Source organism: Rhipicephalus microplus, chromosome 4, assembly GCF_043290135.1.
Source record: "Rhipicephalus microplus isolate Deutch F79 chromosome 4, USDA_Rmic, whole genome shotgun sequence".
NCBI lineage: Eukaryota > Metazoa > Arthropoda > Arachnida > Ixodida > Ixodidae > Rhipicephalus > Rhipicephalus microplus.
In genome coordinates, this window is record NC_134703.1 from 132,883,337 (window position 1) to 132,898,070 (window position 14,734).

General features: G+C 44.6%; 1 protein-coding gene across 1 annotated transcript in view; it reads left to right on the plus strand.

Moving 5' to 3' along the window:
- Window positions 1-1,272: 1,272 nt before the first annotated feature.
- LOC119172873 (uncharacterized) overlaps window positions 1,273-14,734 on the plus strand; it is a 52,165-nt gene continuing 38,703 nt past the window's right edge. The window contains exon 1 of the mRNA XM_075891964.1: window positions 1,273-1,631. Within this exon, the coding sequence (XP_075748079.1) occupies window positions 1,580-1,631 (52 nt within the window). The 5' untranslated portion in view covers window positions 1,273-1,579. The remainder of the gene's footprint in view (window positions 1,632-14,734) is intronic.

The following is a 14,734-nucleotide window of genomic DNA, read 5'->3' on the forward strand; positions in this document are numbered from 1 at the left end:
GAAAAAGAAAATGTGAGCCCGCGCATTGCACATTACAGGAGAGCAACCATGTGCGTGATATTGTTCAATCTGGCCTCGTCAACTATTTAAATTTCCATGTAAGAAAGAAACTTCATCGTCGGTCAAGTGTATCGATGGCGCACTGACACATATGTCTTCGCCAAGCTTGTACATCGTAAAAGCTTCAATAATTTCTCTTTCTCTCGTGTCTTTAAATCTCGTGCTTTTAGATAATTTGTCATGTTTTCACCAAATAAACAGTTCGTGCTCGTGTGTATCGTTTCTGTGTTTTTCGTGTTCAATCAGCGTATCGCTAATGTTAAATATGCACAACAAACAAGCCCCTACTCTGGCCCTTCTAATTGCCATTTCGAAATACGGCACACTACCTATTAAGTCGATATATATTAATGGATAGAGGAAGCTTATTTCGAGTCCTAAGAGACGTGACTAGCGCGCAGTGGACTTCTCCCACATTGGGACGGGCAGGCTAAGCCTGACCGCCACGTCGTTGGCTCTCTGTGAGGCCCAAAGCCAGTCTCCCTTGTTGGTGTTTCTGCGGTCGACATGTGGTTAGGAAATAAATAGCTGAAACGTTCAAGACTGGTCTGTAGTGGGTTTAAAATTTTTATTACATGTGTCGAAGTCTCTTTTCGTATGTCCTAGCTTACTCAAAGAAATGTGTGCAAATTTGAAGGCCTTAGGATCGGCAAATTGTAAACAAAAAGGCTGGAACTGAAACAACAGCCCACTTCCAGTCCCTGCAACGCCACTGAAGAGGTCTGCTAAGTGTACCATCCCTATCGACAATGACACACACGCACAACGCGAACGGAAGCACGGGCAACCACAACGCGAAAGAAAATAAGCAGGGACAGTCAACCATTCGAGGTTTTCTAATCGATAGGCCTTCTCCCGCCACGCGAAAAGAGGCACCCCCCCCCCATAAGAGAGAGCGAACAACATTTCCTCGTTGCGGGAAGCGTTCTTTCTCGGGCGAGGAATTAAGCCGTCCCTGCCGACGATGAGCCTCTTATTGAGCGGCGGCGCGATTTCGAGGCACTCGAGCCGCGAAATCGCGCGGCTGGAACTGAGGACCCGCGAGCGTCCGCGACTTTCCAATGCCGGCCTCTCCGCGAGAGGGCACCGCGTACCGTGACGTCACGCGCCGCCCGCCAGACCGCGTGTCCTCGCGCGGGCTCTCAAAAGGAGCCGCATTGAGCTCGTGAGGCCGAGTTAACACCGGGTCCGATGAGGATGCGGTCGCACCCTTCGATTTGTCTTGCCCACTCTCCGTGGCCATGAGACAACGTGCCGAAACGTCCCCATCTGCAGCACAGCTCCCGGCCGACATATGTCATGTTGCACCCAGTTGTGACATTGACGCGAGTGGGGTGTGCAGTGTACCGCTGGTAACTTTGTAAGTTAGCACGATGAACGTCGCGCATTGTCGACACGGATACACCCGATGGAAGGCGCTGCCCGAATTGTGAGTATTCGGACGGGGCACCGGCCTTGGCTCGCACATCGCCGCTGAGGACACGTAGACACGGTGCCAACCCACCGACATAGCCGGGCGATGAGGTGCCGCGTGTGGTCCGAGCTCCTGGTCCTGCTGTTCTTGCTGCGTGGTAAGTCTTCTGCGAAACAACGCTCACTTTGGTTCTCGTTGCGTAGTGTTCACGGATGAAAAGATCGGTCACACCCTATAATAACCATTGCTAGGCCAGCTGGCACACGACAGGGCTGAAAATGGCCCTAGACAAGACGAACCTCGTCGTAGAACTTTCCGTGTGCGTTTGTCTCCGTATCTGTCACTCTGCCACACGATGACGGAGGCGTACTATTTTAGTGAGTAGATGTGCAACTCCAACTCAGCTCGTGTACCTAAATAATTAACGACATCATTGGGCTTAATCAGTGGCGCATTGTCAATGGTCGTCGTATTTGCATGCTCACAGCAGCATTCATTTTAAATAGGCGGCTCAGTGTGCATTGCAGTTAGACGGAACCATTATATGAGCACCTCGAGGAACCCACGAACCAACAGATGGCCGTGTGTCATGCCCTGACGAGAGGTTCCTTTAGGTCAGGCGATAGATAAGAAAAGTCTATTCGATGGTTGTGGTCGGCACTGATGATGTACTTCTTTAACATGATGCTTAATCATCAGCCTCAATGTTGTCGCTTGAACAGTGCTTGTGTGGACGCACTTCAGCAATGTATAGAAAAGTGTGATGTCATGCGATACATTCGGGGCCACTAATACGCCTACTACGATGCGTGCGCGCAAGGAAGAATCTAGCGCGAGTTCACCGCAGCCGTCATGAGCAGGCATTCTCTCGGAAGTGAGCAACGACACACAATGAGAATGTCCTTCGGCAAAGGCGGAACCCGCCGAGGCTCTATTTGTGCAGACATCTTTCACACAGTGACCTCACAAATAGGCGCTGGCAGGGACATTGCTCGAAGATGCGTATGGCGGTACATGAGTTCCATGCGTCGCCTTGAACTGCTTGCGCATAGCTCTGCCCTTCAGATTTCGCTTTGTAACTTGATGTTGCTGTATTAACAATTACGATGCTTTTAACGGCGAAGCTTCGTAAGGCGTGGGCTGAGCGTCCTGTCGTAATTGTATGTAGCCACCTTTCAATAGTTCTTGAACTGGCCGTAGAGGACGGTACTTGCATATTTAACGAAATGCATATACGCTGAAAAAAAAAAAAACGAATGCTACGATACTAGAGTATGTTACTTACAGTATGATAAATAATAAAATTCAAAGCATATCCATGCAGTGAATGATGATGAGTGGGGCGAAGCGTCCATCAGTCCGTCCGCGCTGCTGCTTGGTTCTTTTTTCCGTCCATCCGGCCGTCCGTCCGCTTCGCCCCACTCGCCATCATTCACCTCGAGGATGTGCTGTGATTATTTGAGGCGATATACCTCTTTAGAGCTACGAATTATGATAGCGGAAGCATTGTATGTGAAAAATTGTGCTTCGGTAAGTGCACAGAAATGCGGTCTTAAAAAGTGCGCCACTCACACGTGTATTTGTATGCATTATTTTCCAATAACAGATGACCTCTCGATCGTGAGATTATCGGCGATCAGTCATTTGTGACATAGAAACCTGATCTTTGACCGGAGCGACTTGTCGTTTCACGTTGCCACGTTTAATTTTTGCCTGAAAATGGACACATGACTGTCGTTGTTGCCTATAATAACTGAAGGGTTGCGTTACTGGCATGGAGTAAGGAAATGGAGCATAGCGCAATCAGATAGGCGACAAAGAAAAAAAATTGGCAGATCTCACATACAGTGGGAATCGATGATACGCGAAGCACGAATGAGAAAGGTTTATATGTCACTTTAAAGTCAGCAGAACGTTACGAGGTGGAGGAAAATGATGCCGTACATTACTTCTCAGTCAAGATTATCATGTTTGGTTGTGTCGTTTACCCTCGTCTTCTATTCACGTCACGTGATACCTAATTTAGTATATGTGGAGCTAGTGAAACAGCCGCGAGCACGCTATGAGCGTGGTATGTTGTCATGTTTTTACATGACACGCGTGTCAGGATTAACATATTTGCACCAGTCATATACTTTCGTCATACATTGACGTCACGTAACACCAAAGTTGGTATATGTGGAGCTAGCGAAACAGTCGCGAGTGCATTATGAAGGGCCCAGTATACTACTATGTGGCGCTGACGCGTGCGCAGGTTGGGCACAGTGACGCTACGTTATCAAAACGCGAGCACTCTATAGTCTGACGCCAGGCGCGACCAGCATCCGTCGGCGCGTAATGATGGCAACCGGCGCAAAATGCGACATGCTGCATTTCGCGCCGATGCGTTACCCAGACAACAATGCGTCATCCTCTTTTCGTGACGAAGGGACGCCTGATGCGCTAAAACGCGCATGCGTCAAAGCAACGCAGCGCAGCGCGTGCCTGCAAGTATATGGCAGGACCAGCGCCTGGCGTGGCAACGCTGGCGTGACGCGACGAAACGAACGCCAGTGAGCACGCGCACCACGTTGCGTCAAAATTTAATGGCGGCTTTACTCTGGCATGTAGTCATGTTCTCACATGACACCCATCTCATGATTATCATGTTTGCACCAGTCACATGCCTTCGTCATTCATTGACGTCACGTAATACCAAATTTGGTATATGTGATGCTAGTGAAATGGCCGTGAGCGCATCATGAGCGTGGCGTGCAGTAATGTTGTTACATGACACGCATCTCATGTTTATCATGTTTGCACCAGTATCATACATTCGTCATCCATTCCAGTCCCGTAATAGCAAATTTGGCATAAGTGAAGCTAGTGAAACAGCCACCAACGCATTATGAGCGTTGCATGTAGTCATGTTCTGTTCTGTTCTGTTCTGTTCTGTTGTGTTTTAACTGTTTTGCTGTGGAAAGGTTGAGGAGCCTATTGCCTCGGCTACTCCATTTCACAAAGTTCTGCAGCGAAAAATAAAATAATAATACAGAACGGTACCCAAAAATTAACAATACGGAAAAGGAAAAAGAAAACATAATAGCACACTGAAACCAGTTCAAATAACATGCCAATACACAGTTTTCTTCACGCATTTCACACAGTCATAAACTATTTACACGCACACCTTACTACTCTAATGCCAGTATATACATGACCACATTGGTTACACGACACACATCTCATGATTACCGTGTTTTCACCAGTCACATACCTTAATCATCCATTCACGTACCGCAACACCCAATTCGGTATATACAAAGCTAGTGAAACGGCCATGAGCACATCATGAGCGTGGCATGTAGTCATATGGTTACATGACACGCATGTCACGATTTTTATTTTAGGATATTCCGCTTGTGTTCGCCATGCAATCATGTCATACCATACCAGTTTTGCAACATGCCATGTGAATGAAACCACCGCAAGAGCTGCAGGATTATAAAATGTAAATCATCACAATCATGACATACATGTCGTGATTTTCATGTTAAGACTAGTCATATATGTTCTTCATACAGTCATGTTATTCCATACCAAGTTTGGTATCGATACCATTATTGAAACGGCCAGGAAAGCCAAAAGTTGTAGGCGGCTAGATAGATAGATAGATAGATAGATAGATAGATAGATAGATAGATAGACAGATAGATAGATAGAAAGATAGATAGATAGATAGATAGATAGATAGAAAGATAGATACGCTGGAAGTCACCGAAGTTCGCTAAAACTGCTTCGCATTAAAAAAAAAGAAAGAATGAAAGTAGTGGGTGAGTACAAGTTCCACCTGTCGTCACTTTACCGATAAGGAGAGAAAGGGCTCCTAACTTTTTATATGAACCCTTACAAAAGAGCTCCCATACAGTTACTCTGATTGTTTCACAGAACAACGCGTCTAGAGCATCATATAGCGAACTGTCGTGGGGCATGAATGAACATCATTTCAGCTCCTGTTTCTTAGACTTGAAGATGGCTCAACTACGGTTGGTTCGCTTTTGACTTGTAGTGAAGCCAAATTTGTATTCCAGCTTCAAATGGTGTTGTGCACTAGGTGCCACCGCAACGTCATGCGCGGCGATTTTTTTCTTCATTTTATGTTTTGAAGGTGTTCATTCTATTGATACCGCATATTGCGATACTGGGATACTGGCGCGCCAACGAGGCGCCGGTTACTCCTCGCCTCTTGACTGAGAACTTCCGTCAGAAACGATCTCCTCGCAGCAACACCATGACATTAAAAAAATTCGGCAGATACCACGTACATGGGAATCGACGTTATGCGAAGCATGCGGAGGGAAGGTGACCGTGTTGCAATTTTTATTGAGCGACATGTCATAAAGTGACGTTAATATATGCAAAAATGTTACACTCACAGACATATGTTGAAGAGTTTGAGATGTTTACATAATCACTCGTTTGCACTTGCGCAACGATGCCAAATGGAACATGCGTATAGCAACACCAGAAGCTGATATGAAGCGCTGATGCTCGCGAGGATGCTGGCCCTGAACACTGCTATATAAGTCAACTAACCAGAATTGATGTTAACCGCATGTGACGGCTGTATCAAAAGAGTACATATGTAGTGTTTATAAAATTGGGTAGGCAGCACTGCAACAATTATTGACGTTTCACGAAGATTGCCGTCTATTTGAAAAGACCTTCCGAGACCTGGCGTAGCTCTGTGGTAAGATGCTTCACTGCCACGCGAAATACTTGGGTCCGATTCCAGCTGAGACCCTGGTATTTCTTCTTTGCGTTCGTCGGCCGTTGTATGTTCTCGTCGTTCCTGGGTATACATACTAAGTGTCAATCTCCTATCTCTCTCTCTCCTATGGCACTAACCCGCATAGCAGCGGCACATACCCGCCCGTGTGTATGTGTCACTGTCTGGCGGCAAGTTTTTGACGATGTTCGCGACGGAATTGTGACATTATTCATGTCTTGACTAGCGCGTCATGTTCGTTAAACCATCTTACCCACCCATGCTAATTTTGTTTCACACCAAGTTAAGGGGGTGCCTAATAGAGCACCCAAACGTAAGCGGCTAAATAGATAGATAGATAGATAGATAGATAGATAGATAGATAGATAGATAGATAGATAGATAGATAGATAGATACGCTAAAAGTCACCGAAGTTCGCTAAGAAATGCTTCGCATTCAAAAAACAAACATACACAGTAACTCCCGAAAAAAACCTAACGAGATCCTTACGAAACTACTGAACCTGTCATCTTCTTCAGTTCCTCATTACACAGTAGTGCCAGCGTATCTGGTCTACTGGCTTGACGAGAAGTAGTTCAACAAGTGATGTAGCTGGAGCAAATGTTTCGACAAAAAGACAATTTATTTTGTGAAAGCGTTGCCCGAGGTTCCATTTTATGTGCAAGGATTTCTCGTCACGTTCAGATTCCATTTTTCTCCGAACTTTAGTCGCGTCTAGCGACTGGCATTCATTAACGAAGGTTTTTTTTAGTAGTCCTCTTTACTTAAGGCATACTTGGTCAGAAACCTACAAAAAAGTGTGTGTGTTCCTTTTTTTTCCTTCGAACTCAATCGTTATAATCAATCTACTCAGCGTCCTTTGTCTACAAAAAAAAAATGCCAGTCAAGTTTTGTTTCCCTCGTATTTAGTTAGTACTAAGCAAGCTGCAAAAGGAAGCACAAAAAAATGGCGTGAGTCTGCAGCTTGGATTAACAACTACGGCACTGTCATTTTGAGGGAGGCGAAAAGCCTAAGTAATCTTGCTTACTGAGCTTTCGGCGCTCTCTGAAGGACATCGAATGATTCAAGTTAATTTAATTATAAAAGTGACAGCCAGTAAAGCCAAGGAAATCAAGGAAATAATAAAACTTGAAACTTGAAACTTGTAGTATAGGGGATGCTGTTTGGAAGAAGCACAAACTGCTGGGAGGGTTTGGCAACTCATCTTAAATCGGTGGTGCGCCAAACACGGAGAGCACAAAGGTAGGGCGGGGATACAAAACACGCCGCAAACAATCAACTGAGATTTTATTGCAACAACAAACATATATGAAAGCGGTTAAATGACCACTTGTTGATGAAACGGTTGAAGATAAGCAGACGAAGACCGTCCTAGTGACGCTCCTCCAGGAAAGCTAACTCAGCGGCAAGTAATGAACGTTCATATTAGGTTGAGGACGACGCAGCGGGCGATGGAAAGAAAAATTATAGGTGTAACCTTGAGAGATAAAAGGAGAGCAGCATCAGGGAACAAACGGTTGTTTAAGACGTCATAGTCGAAATTCAGAAGCAGACGTTGCCTTGGCCAGGGCACATAGCGTGGAGGCAAGACAACCGCTCGTTATTAGGGATCGCAAACTGGATACCAAGAGAAGGCAGGCGGGTGAGGGGGAGACAGAAGATCAATCGGGCAATTGAAATTCGGAAGTTTGCGGGTACAAAGTGGCAGCAGCAAGCACAGGACCGAGTTGACTGGTCGGAGAGGCCTTTGTCGGAGAGGCCTTTGTCCTGCAGTGAGCGTAGTCAGGATGATGATGATGATGATGCTTGTTCTTCTTCCCCGCTGTAGTGCCCATGCACCCGAAACTCCGCGTCAGTCTTGGTCATGACAATACTTTGATATTAAAATATCATATATATTAGAAATATATTATTAAACTGGGAATGGGCCTATCACAGCTCTATTAAAAGTCGCAATCGTAAACGAACGAACGTGTTGTGTCTATGTGCCTTCTCTTGTCCGTGTTCGTTGTCTGCGCTACCATCCATCATCATGAAACAAGCGGAATTGTTCGATGGTCTCACACAAACAAATAAACAAACAAACAAACAAACAAACAAACAAACAAACAAACAAAGAATTAAACAAACTAGCGTGACAGAGACAGCATACACGATTACGACAAAACTTTGCCAAATTAGAAATCGAAAAGTAGTCCCCCCCCCCCCCCCCCCCCTTTTTTTTGGTGCTATATTATGATACTGTTTTGTTTGTTTCTAACAACGTGGCATACGAGCGATACGTTGGGAATCCTTCGGTTTATCTGTACAGCTTTCTATTTTTTGTTTTTTTTTTTTCAAACTGTCCGGAAAGAGGCAACCGCACTGCGAGACCAGTACACCGCTCTAGTGCAGTTGTTGGAGCTGCCGTAGTTTCTCACACGCAAATGTAAACAATGAGAACCGGAGGGAAATCTTTGTGCTTCCCTGGAGGGCATCTCTTCTTTGCTTAGATGGCGCGCGTCTTGTCATTCTAGAAACAATGCCCGCACTGTAAAAAGAAAGTATGAAGTGTAGGTTACGCAGAAATGCCGCTAAATTTAAGTCAGCTCCGTGGTTTCGCTTTTTTTTCTGCCATTCGTAAATTGCGTAGCACATTAGCTTAAAAAAAAATGACATAAGGCGGCCAAGTTAACTGTTCTGTTTAAAGGCCTCCTTGTACGTAAGGTGCTAGTAACGATCCGAATTAAACGAATATATGAAGAAGGACGTTGACTTTATCTTCGGTAATCACGTTCGTGAAGTATACGCAATCATCTTGTTTCGTTTTTCCGATAAAAAAAGATAAGAAAAAAAAGCCGTAAGTGACAGTCATAGCAGCTCGTCTTGGCCTGGAGAGCGTGTACATTAACGCAGAGCTGTTAAAGCCGAGGTCGGCTGTTGTAGATAACGAATGATCATCAACATGATTGAACCAGCACGCGCTGTCTTAGTCCTATATTCTTCAAGAGCTTCCTCTTGTAATTCACACTCAGAAGACGAAGTTCAATTTGATAGGCGAATGATTCAATAACTGTACGGGCGAGAAAGCGAGTAGAGAAAGACAAAAATAGGAAAGAAGTTTTTGGCAAAAATTGTTTTTGCCAAGATGAGATTCGAACCTGTGCACGCACGACCCGGAGGTGAGCGTTATAACAAGTATACACTATACGGGCCTTTCTTTTAAATGCGAAGCATTTCTTGGTGAACTTCGGCGACTTTCAGCGTATCTATCTATCTATCTATCTATCTATCTATCTATCTATCTATCTATCTATCTATCTATCTATCTATCTATCTATCTATCTATCTATCTATCTATCTATCTATCTATCTATCTATCTATCTATCTATCTATCTATCTATCTATCTATCTATCTATCTATCTATCTATCTATCTATCTATCTATCTATCTATCTATCTATCTATCTATCTATCTATCTATCTATCTATCTGTCTGTCTGTCTGTCTGTCTGTCTGTCTATCTATCTATCTATCTATCTATCTATCTATCTATCTATCTATCTATCTATCTATCTATCTATCTATCTATCTATCTATCTATCTATCTATCTATCTATCTATCTATCTATCTATCTATCTATCTATCTATCTATCTATCTATCTATCTATCTATCTATCTATCTATCTATCTATCTATCTATCTATCTATCTATCTATCTATCTATCTATCTATCTATCTATCTATCTATCTATCTATCTATCTATCTATCTAGCCGCCTACGAATCTTAGCTCTCCTGGCCGTTTCGATTATGGTATCGATACCAAACTCGGTATGGCATAACCTGACTGTATGAAGAACATATTTCACTTGACATGAGATGAAAATCATGAAATATATGTCATGAATGTCATGATTTACATTTCATGGCCCTGCAGCTCTTGCGGGGGTTTCGTTCACATGGCATGTTGCAAAACTGGCATCGTATGTAATGATTGCATGACGAACACAAGCGACAGACCCTAACTTGAAAATCATGACATGCGTGTCATGTAACAACATGACTACATGCCACGCTCACAATTCGCTCGCGGCCGTTACGCAAGCGTCACATATACAAATTTTGTTATTACAGTACATGAATAGATGTCGAAGGTATGATACTGGTGCAAACATGATAAACCTGAGATGTGTGTCATGTAACAAGATGACTACATGCTACGCTCTTGATGCGCTCGCGGGCATTTCGCTAGCTTTACATGTACCAAACTTGGTATTACTTGACGCGAATGGATGACATAGGTAAATGACACATCCAAACATGATAATCACGACATGCGTGTCATGTAACAACATGAGTGCATGCCACACTGACAAAGCGGTCCGGCCGTTTTGCTAGTTTCACATATGCCAAATTTGATATTACATGCCGCCAATGGATGACAAAGGTATGTGACTCGTGCAAACATGATAACCATGAGATTCGTGTCATGTGAGAATATAACTACATGCCACAATTAAGGTGCCAATATATTTCGACATGACGCGGTGCGCGTGGTCGCCGGCGTTCATTTCGTTGCGTCACACCGGTGTTGCCATGCCAGGCGCCCATCCTGCCATATACTCGCAGGCGCGCGCCACGCTGTGTTGCTTTGACTCATGCGCGTTTCAGCGCGTCCGGCGTCGCTCCGTCACGAAAAGAAGGAGCGCATCGGCTCGAAATGCAGCATGACGCATTTTACGCCAGTTGCCGTCGGGCCGCGCCCAAGGGATGCTGGTCGCGCCTGGTGTCAGACTATAGAATGCTCACGTTTTGCTAACGTTGCGTCACTGTGCCCAGCGTGCGCGCGCATCAACGCTACATTGGATCAAGTTGGGCCATTCATGATGCGGTCGCGGCCGTTTGGCTAGCTCCACATTTACCAAATTGCATGCAATGAATGACGAAATATGTGACTGGTGCAAACATAATAATTCTGACACGCGCGTCATGTAAGAACATGACAACTTACCATGCTCGTAGCGTGCTTGGGGCCGTTTCGCTGGCTCCGCATATACTAAATTTTGATATCACGTGACGTGAATAGATGACGAAGGTAATCAACACATTCAAACATAATAATCATCAAACGACAATCATGTGTTGCATCATTTACCTCCACCTTGTAACTTTGTGCTGATTTTAAAGTGACTTATCAACATTTCTCATTCGTGCCTCGTATATCACCGGTTCCCACTGCACGTGGGATCTGCCATTTTTTTTCCTTCGATTGCGATGGTTTCCAGTGCCAATGCACGTGCACCCATGGACAAGTCGTGAACTCCCGCGGCGATCCCTGTAACGACTGAAGGCACCATGCTAAAATCAACCAATGGCTGATCGAATAGCTACGATGAGTGATTCTTCAGCTTCTTCCATCATTTATTGAAAAAAGTAAAAGCAATTTTTAGCTGACTCAGAATTTATTCTGTATTCCAGGCCACGTGCTGTACTTTAATATTTGCTTGCGTGTCCTCGAGAGCCTTTATTACCTATCGGCAGCGTTTTCTGAACATGTTGGAAAAGGGTTGCAGGGTTCCTCTAGCAAAAAAAATGGCCCCGTATCTGCATGTTACACTGCAAATGTCGTTTAAAGACAATAGTCTTGCGCCTGGAGAGAGTGAACAAAACTGTATTTGATGTTCTGCGCAAGAAAATTTGTGAATGGTATTCCGGGGGTGCTGCGTTAGAGTGCATCGAGCGTGCAGCGGAGGTGACCGAACGCATCAAGTCACGTCTCACGTGAGACATGATTGCTATCTGGCAGTTATCTTGTAAAACGAAGCGCACGCCATACGCGCCCGTCTCGGAGGTGATAAGGTGTAGAACGCCACCACCGTGTCGTCTTAGCAAAAGCGTTGGAAACACTTGCCTTTTCGTGCAAGCGTTGCATTGTCGGCGCAGCGTGATGAGAGCTGCGGTTCTTATAATCACTTATGTATGCCTTTTACAGTAAAAAGACACACATGTGAAATATTGACATGTTGTCATGGTGCCTCAGATACGCACAATAATTGCGTTTTAATTGACAATTGTACACGTATGAACACTGAACCTTGAGCAATATTGGTGGGTGCTGCGGATGGGGTCGACTGTTTAATGTATCACCGGGTGCCGTTTAGAGTACTGTTAAAGGCGGACATACAGACAAATGTACAGACAGACAGACCAAAATTTTTGCGTTGAAGGTCCCTTGAAAAAAAAAATATCGTCTTTAAGGAGAACGTTTTTATGTACGGCAGACTTTGCAATTTCTGAACACGCTTGAGAACATTGTTGTCCACTTTATATATATGGAACGCAATAAAGTGGCTCGGAGATAGAACACCTGCTTGTCATGCAAACGGCCTGGGTTTGATTCTCACTCAGCTATATAGAAAATAGAAGAAGCAGAGAAAATTGCTGGCGAGCAACAAAAAAAAGTGAGATAGCTAAATTGCGATTCATTGATTGAAATAACTGTCAAAAGAGTTTGAATCAATCAAAGAGGTCTGGCGGGACGCGCGCAGTGGGCGACTTTCACGTGGGGACCGCCAGAGCAAGCCTGCCTGCCGCTTCACGGACCTTCTGGACAGACCTAAGCGGGTCAGCCAGGAGCGGGCTGTGCATGGCCGCCTCCCACTGGGCTATGGAGAAATCGAGGCTTTGTTTAAGGCATCCCCAGAGCATTCTTGCTAACTGTGAGGTCGCTGAAAATAGAGAAAGTTCAGCCATAGCTTAGGTTGATAAGCTCAAAGCCCATGTCGCCATGTTTGTTTGTAGCCGGCTTCTACATTTGAAAAGGAAATTGCATTTACTAACGTTTCGGCCGTGGTACGTGTCGTGTGATAATATATTTAATCGCAGACAAAGTAAGGAAAGAATTGAAAGAGATAGCAGACATGTCAGCATCATAAAAATTTCAACAGTTGGGCACGCGAGCCAAACAATGTAGCAAGCAGAGGAAACGGGCATTTCAGAACACATATAGTTCCTTAAACAAGTGACAATACTAATGCTTTCTGAAAGAGTATGGGGATCCTTCTCGCTGTATGAACGGATACAAGATATCGAAAAGGTTGAGAGCTGGGCGCGTATTCACAAAAGTACTTTAGGTTGAAAATTTTCTTAAGAATATTTCAGCCAATCACGATGGCGGACGTGTAATTAGCGAAGCCAATGGGCCAATTAGAAACGCGGAGATGTTTTGTGAATTCAGCCCTTGAAATGTAGGCTGTAGTTCATGGCCGAGGAAGAACAACTTCATTTATTCACGATTGCGATTGATCTATATAGGCACATTTCTTATTTTAAGTCGGGGTGGTGTACAAGTGGGCTAACACAGGGAAAACATTAAGAAGAGAAGTGAATAACATGGGCGCTTCCCACTGCAGAGTACATTACACAATATAGCTTTGCTGTTACCGATAAACCATTGCTTGCGCACAACAGAAATTCATGCACGCACGCATGCAAACGCAGGGTTTAAATGACATGCATCTATCTGTATGAGAACAGGAGTAGATACACTTTTCTGAAGGCCTCGTGTCCCACAATACACAAAATTGTGGGCGAAACAAATTTTGACTTGATTCGATTTGATTAGATCATACTCACAGAAAGAAAGAGTTCCAAGAAAAATCACGCTCTATTACAATTTTTTCTTCTTTCAACTGATGGGTGTCGTTGGATATGTTCTCTTTAGGAAGACTTGTTTTTAAATGAAGTTGTTCTCTTTCTCTCTTGCTAACGACTTTGCCTGTACAGTGAGCAGAGATCAGCAATTACCTCTCATAATGTACAGCGGGAAATGGACAGGGTATTACGAAACTACAAACGTCGCCGTTGGAAAGACAAATGAAGCAGACTACCGCGATCTGTCCCCCTCATGACACGTGTCGGTGATCGATAGTTCTTTCTGCGGCTGCGTACCGTGTTTACTCGAGTACAACTACCGAATTTTCTCACACAAAAAAAGCTGGAATATCGCACTCCCGCTTTAATGAGGTGCGAGATGAAAACCGCAGCATGCGGTTTCCATGTTTCGAGTACTGGCCTCGTGACCAGTAATCGAAACATGCAACAGTTTCCACCGCAGCACCACGTGGGGGATTCGTGGTCACGTGGCCCCCACGTGATGACGTGTGACGTGGCATACTCCCGCGTAACATCCCCATGATAATCCCCACGTGTGACGTGACCAGAGTGCCCAGGTGTGACGTGACATCTTCGCGCGTCACATCGCCATGTGTGACGTGACAAGAATGCCGCATAGTCAAAGTTATTCTGGTGTCGACCTCTACGGAAAGCCTTATAGTAATATTCTGGCTTTTGTGAGCAAAATACAAGACATTATTTGGGCAAATCTCTTTCTGATCGCGAAAGCTGCGTTTTACCATGCTACTTAGGGCAACGAAAGTTGAAATATTCACAGACCGAGTAAAGTAAGGGTTAAGGGAACCACGGCCGTGCCACTGTAACTCATAATT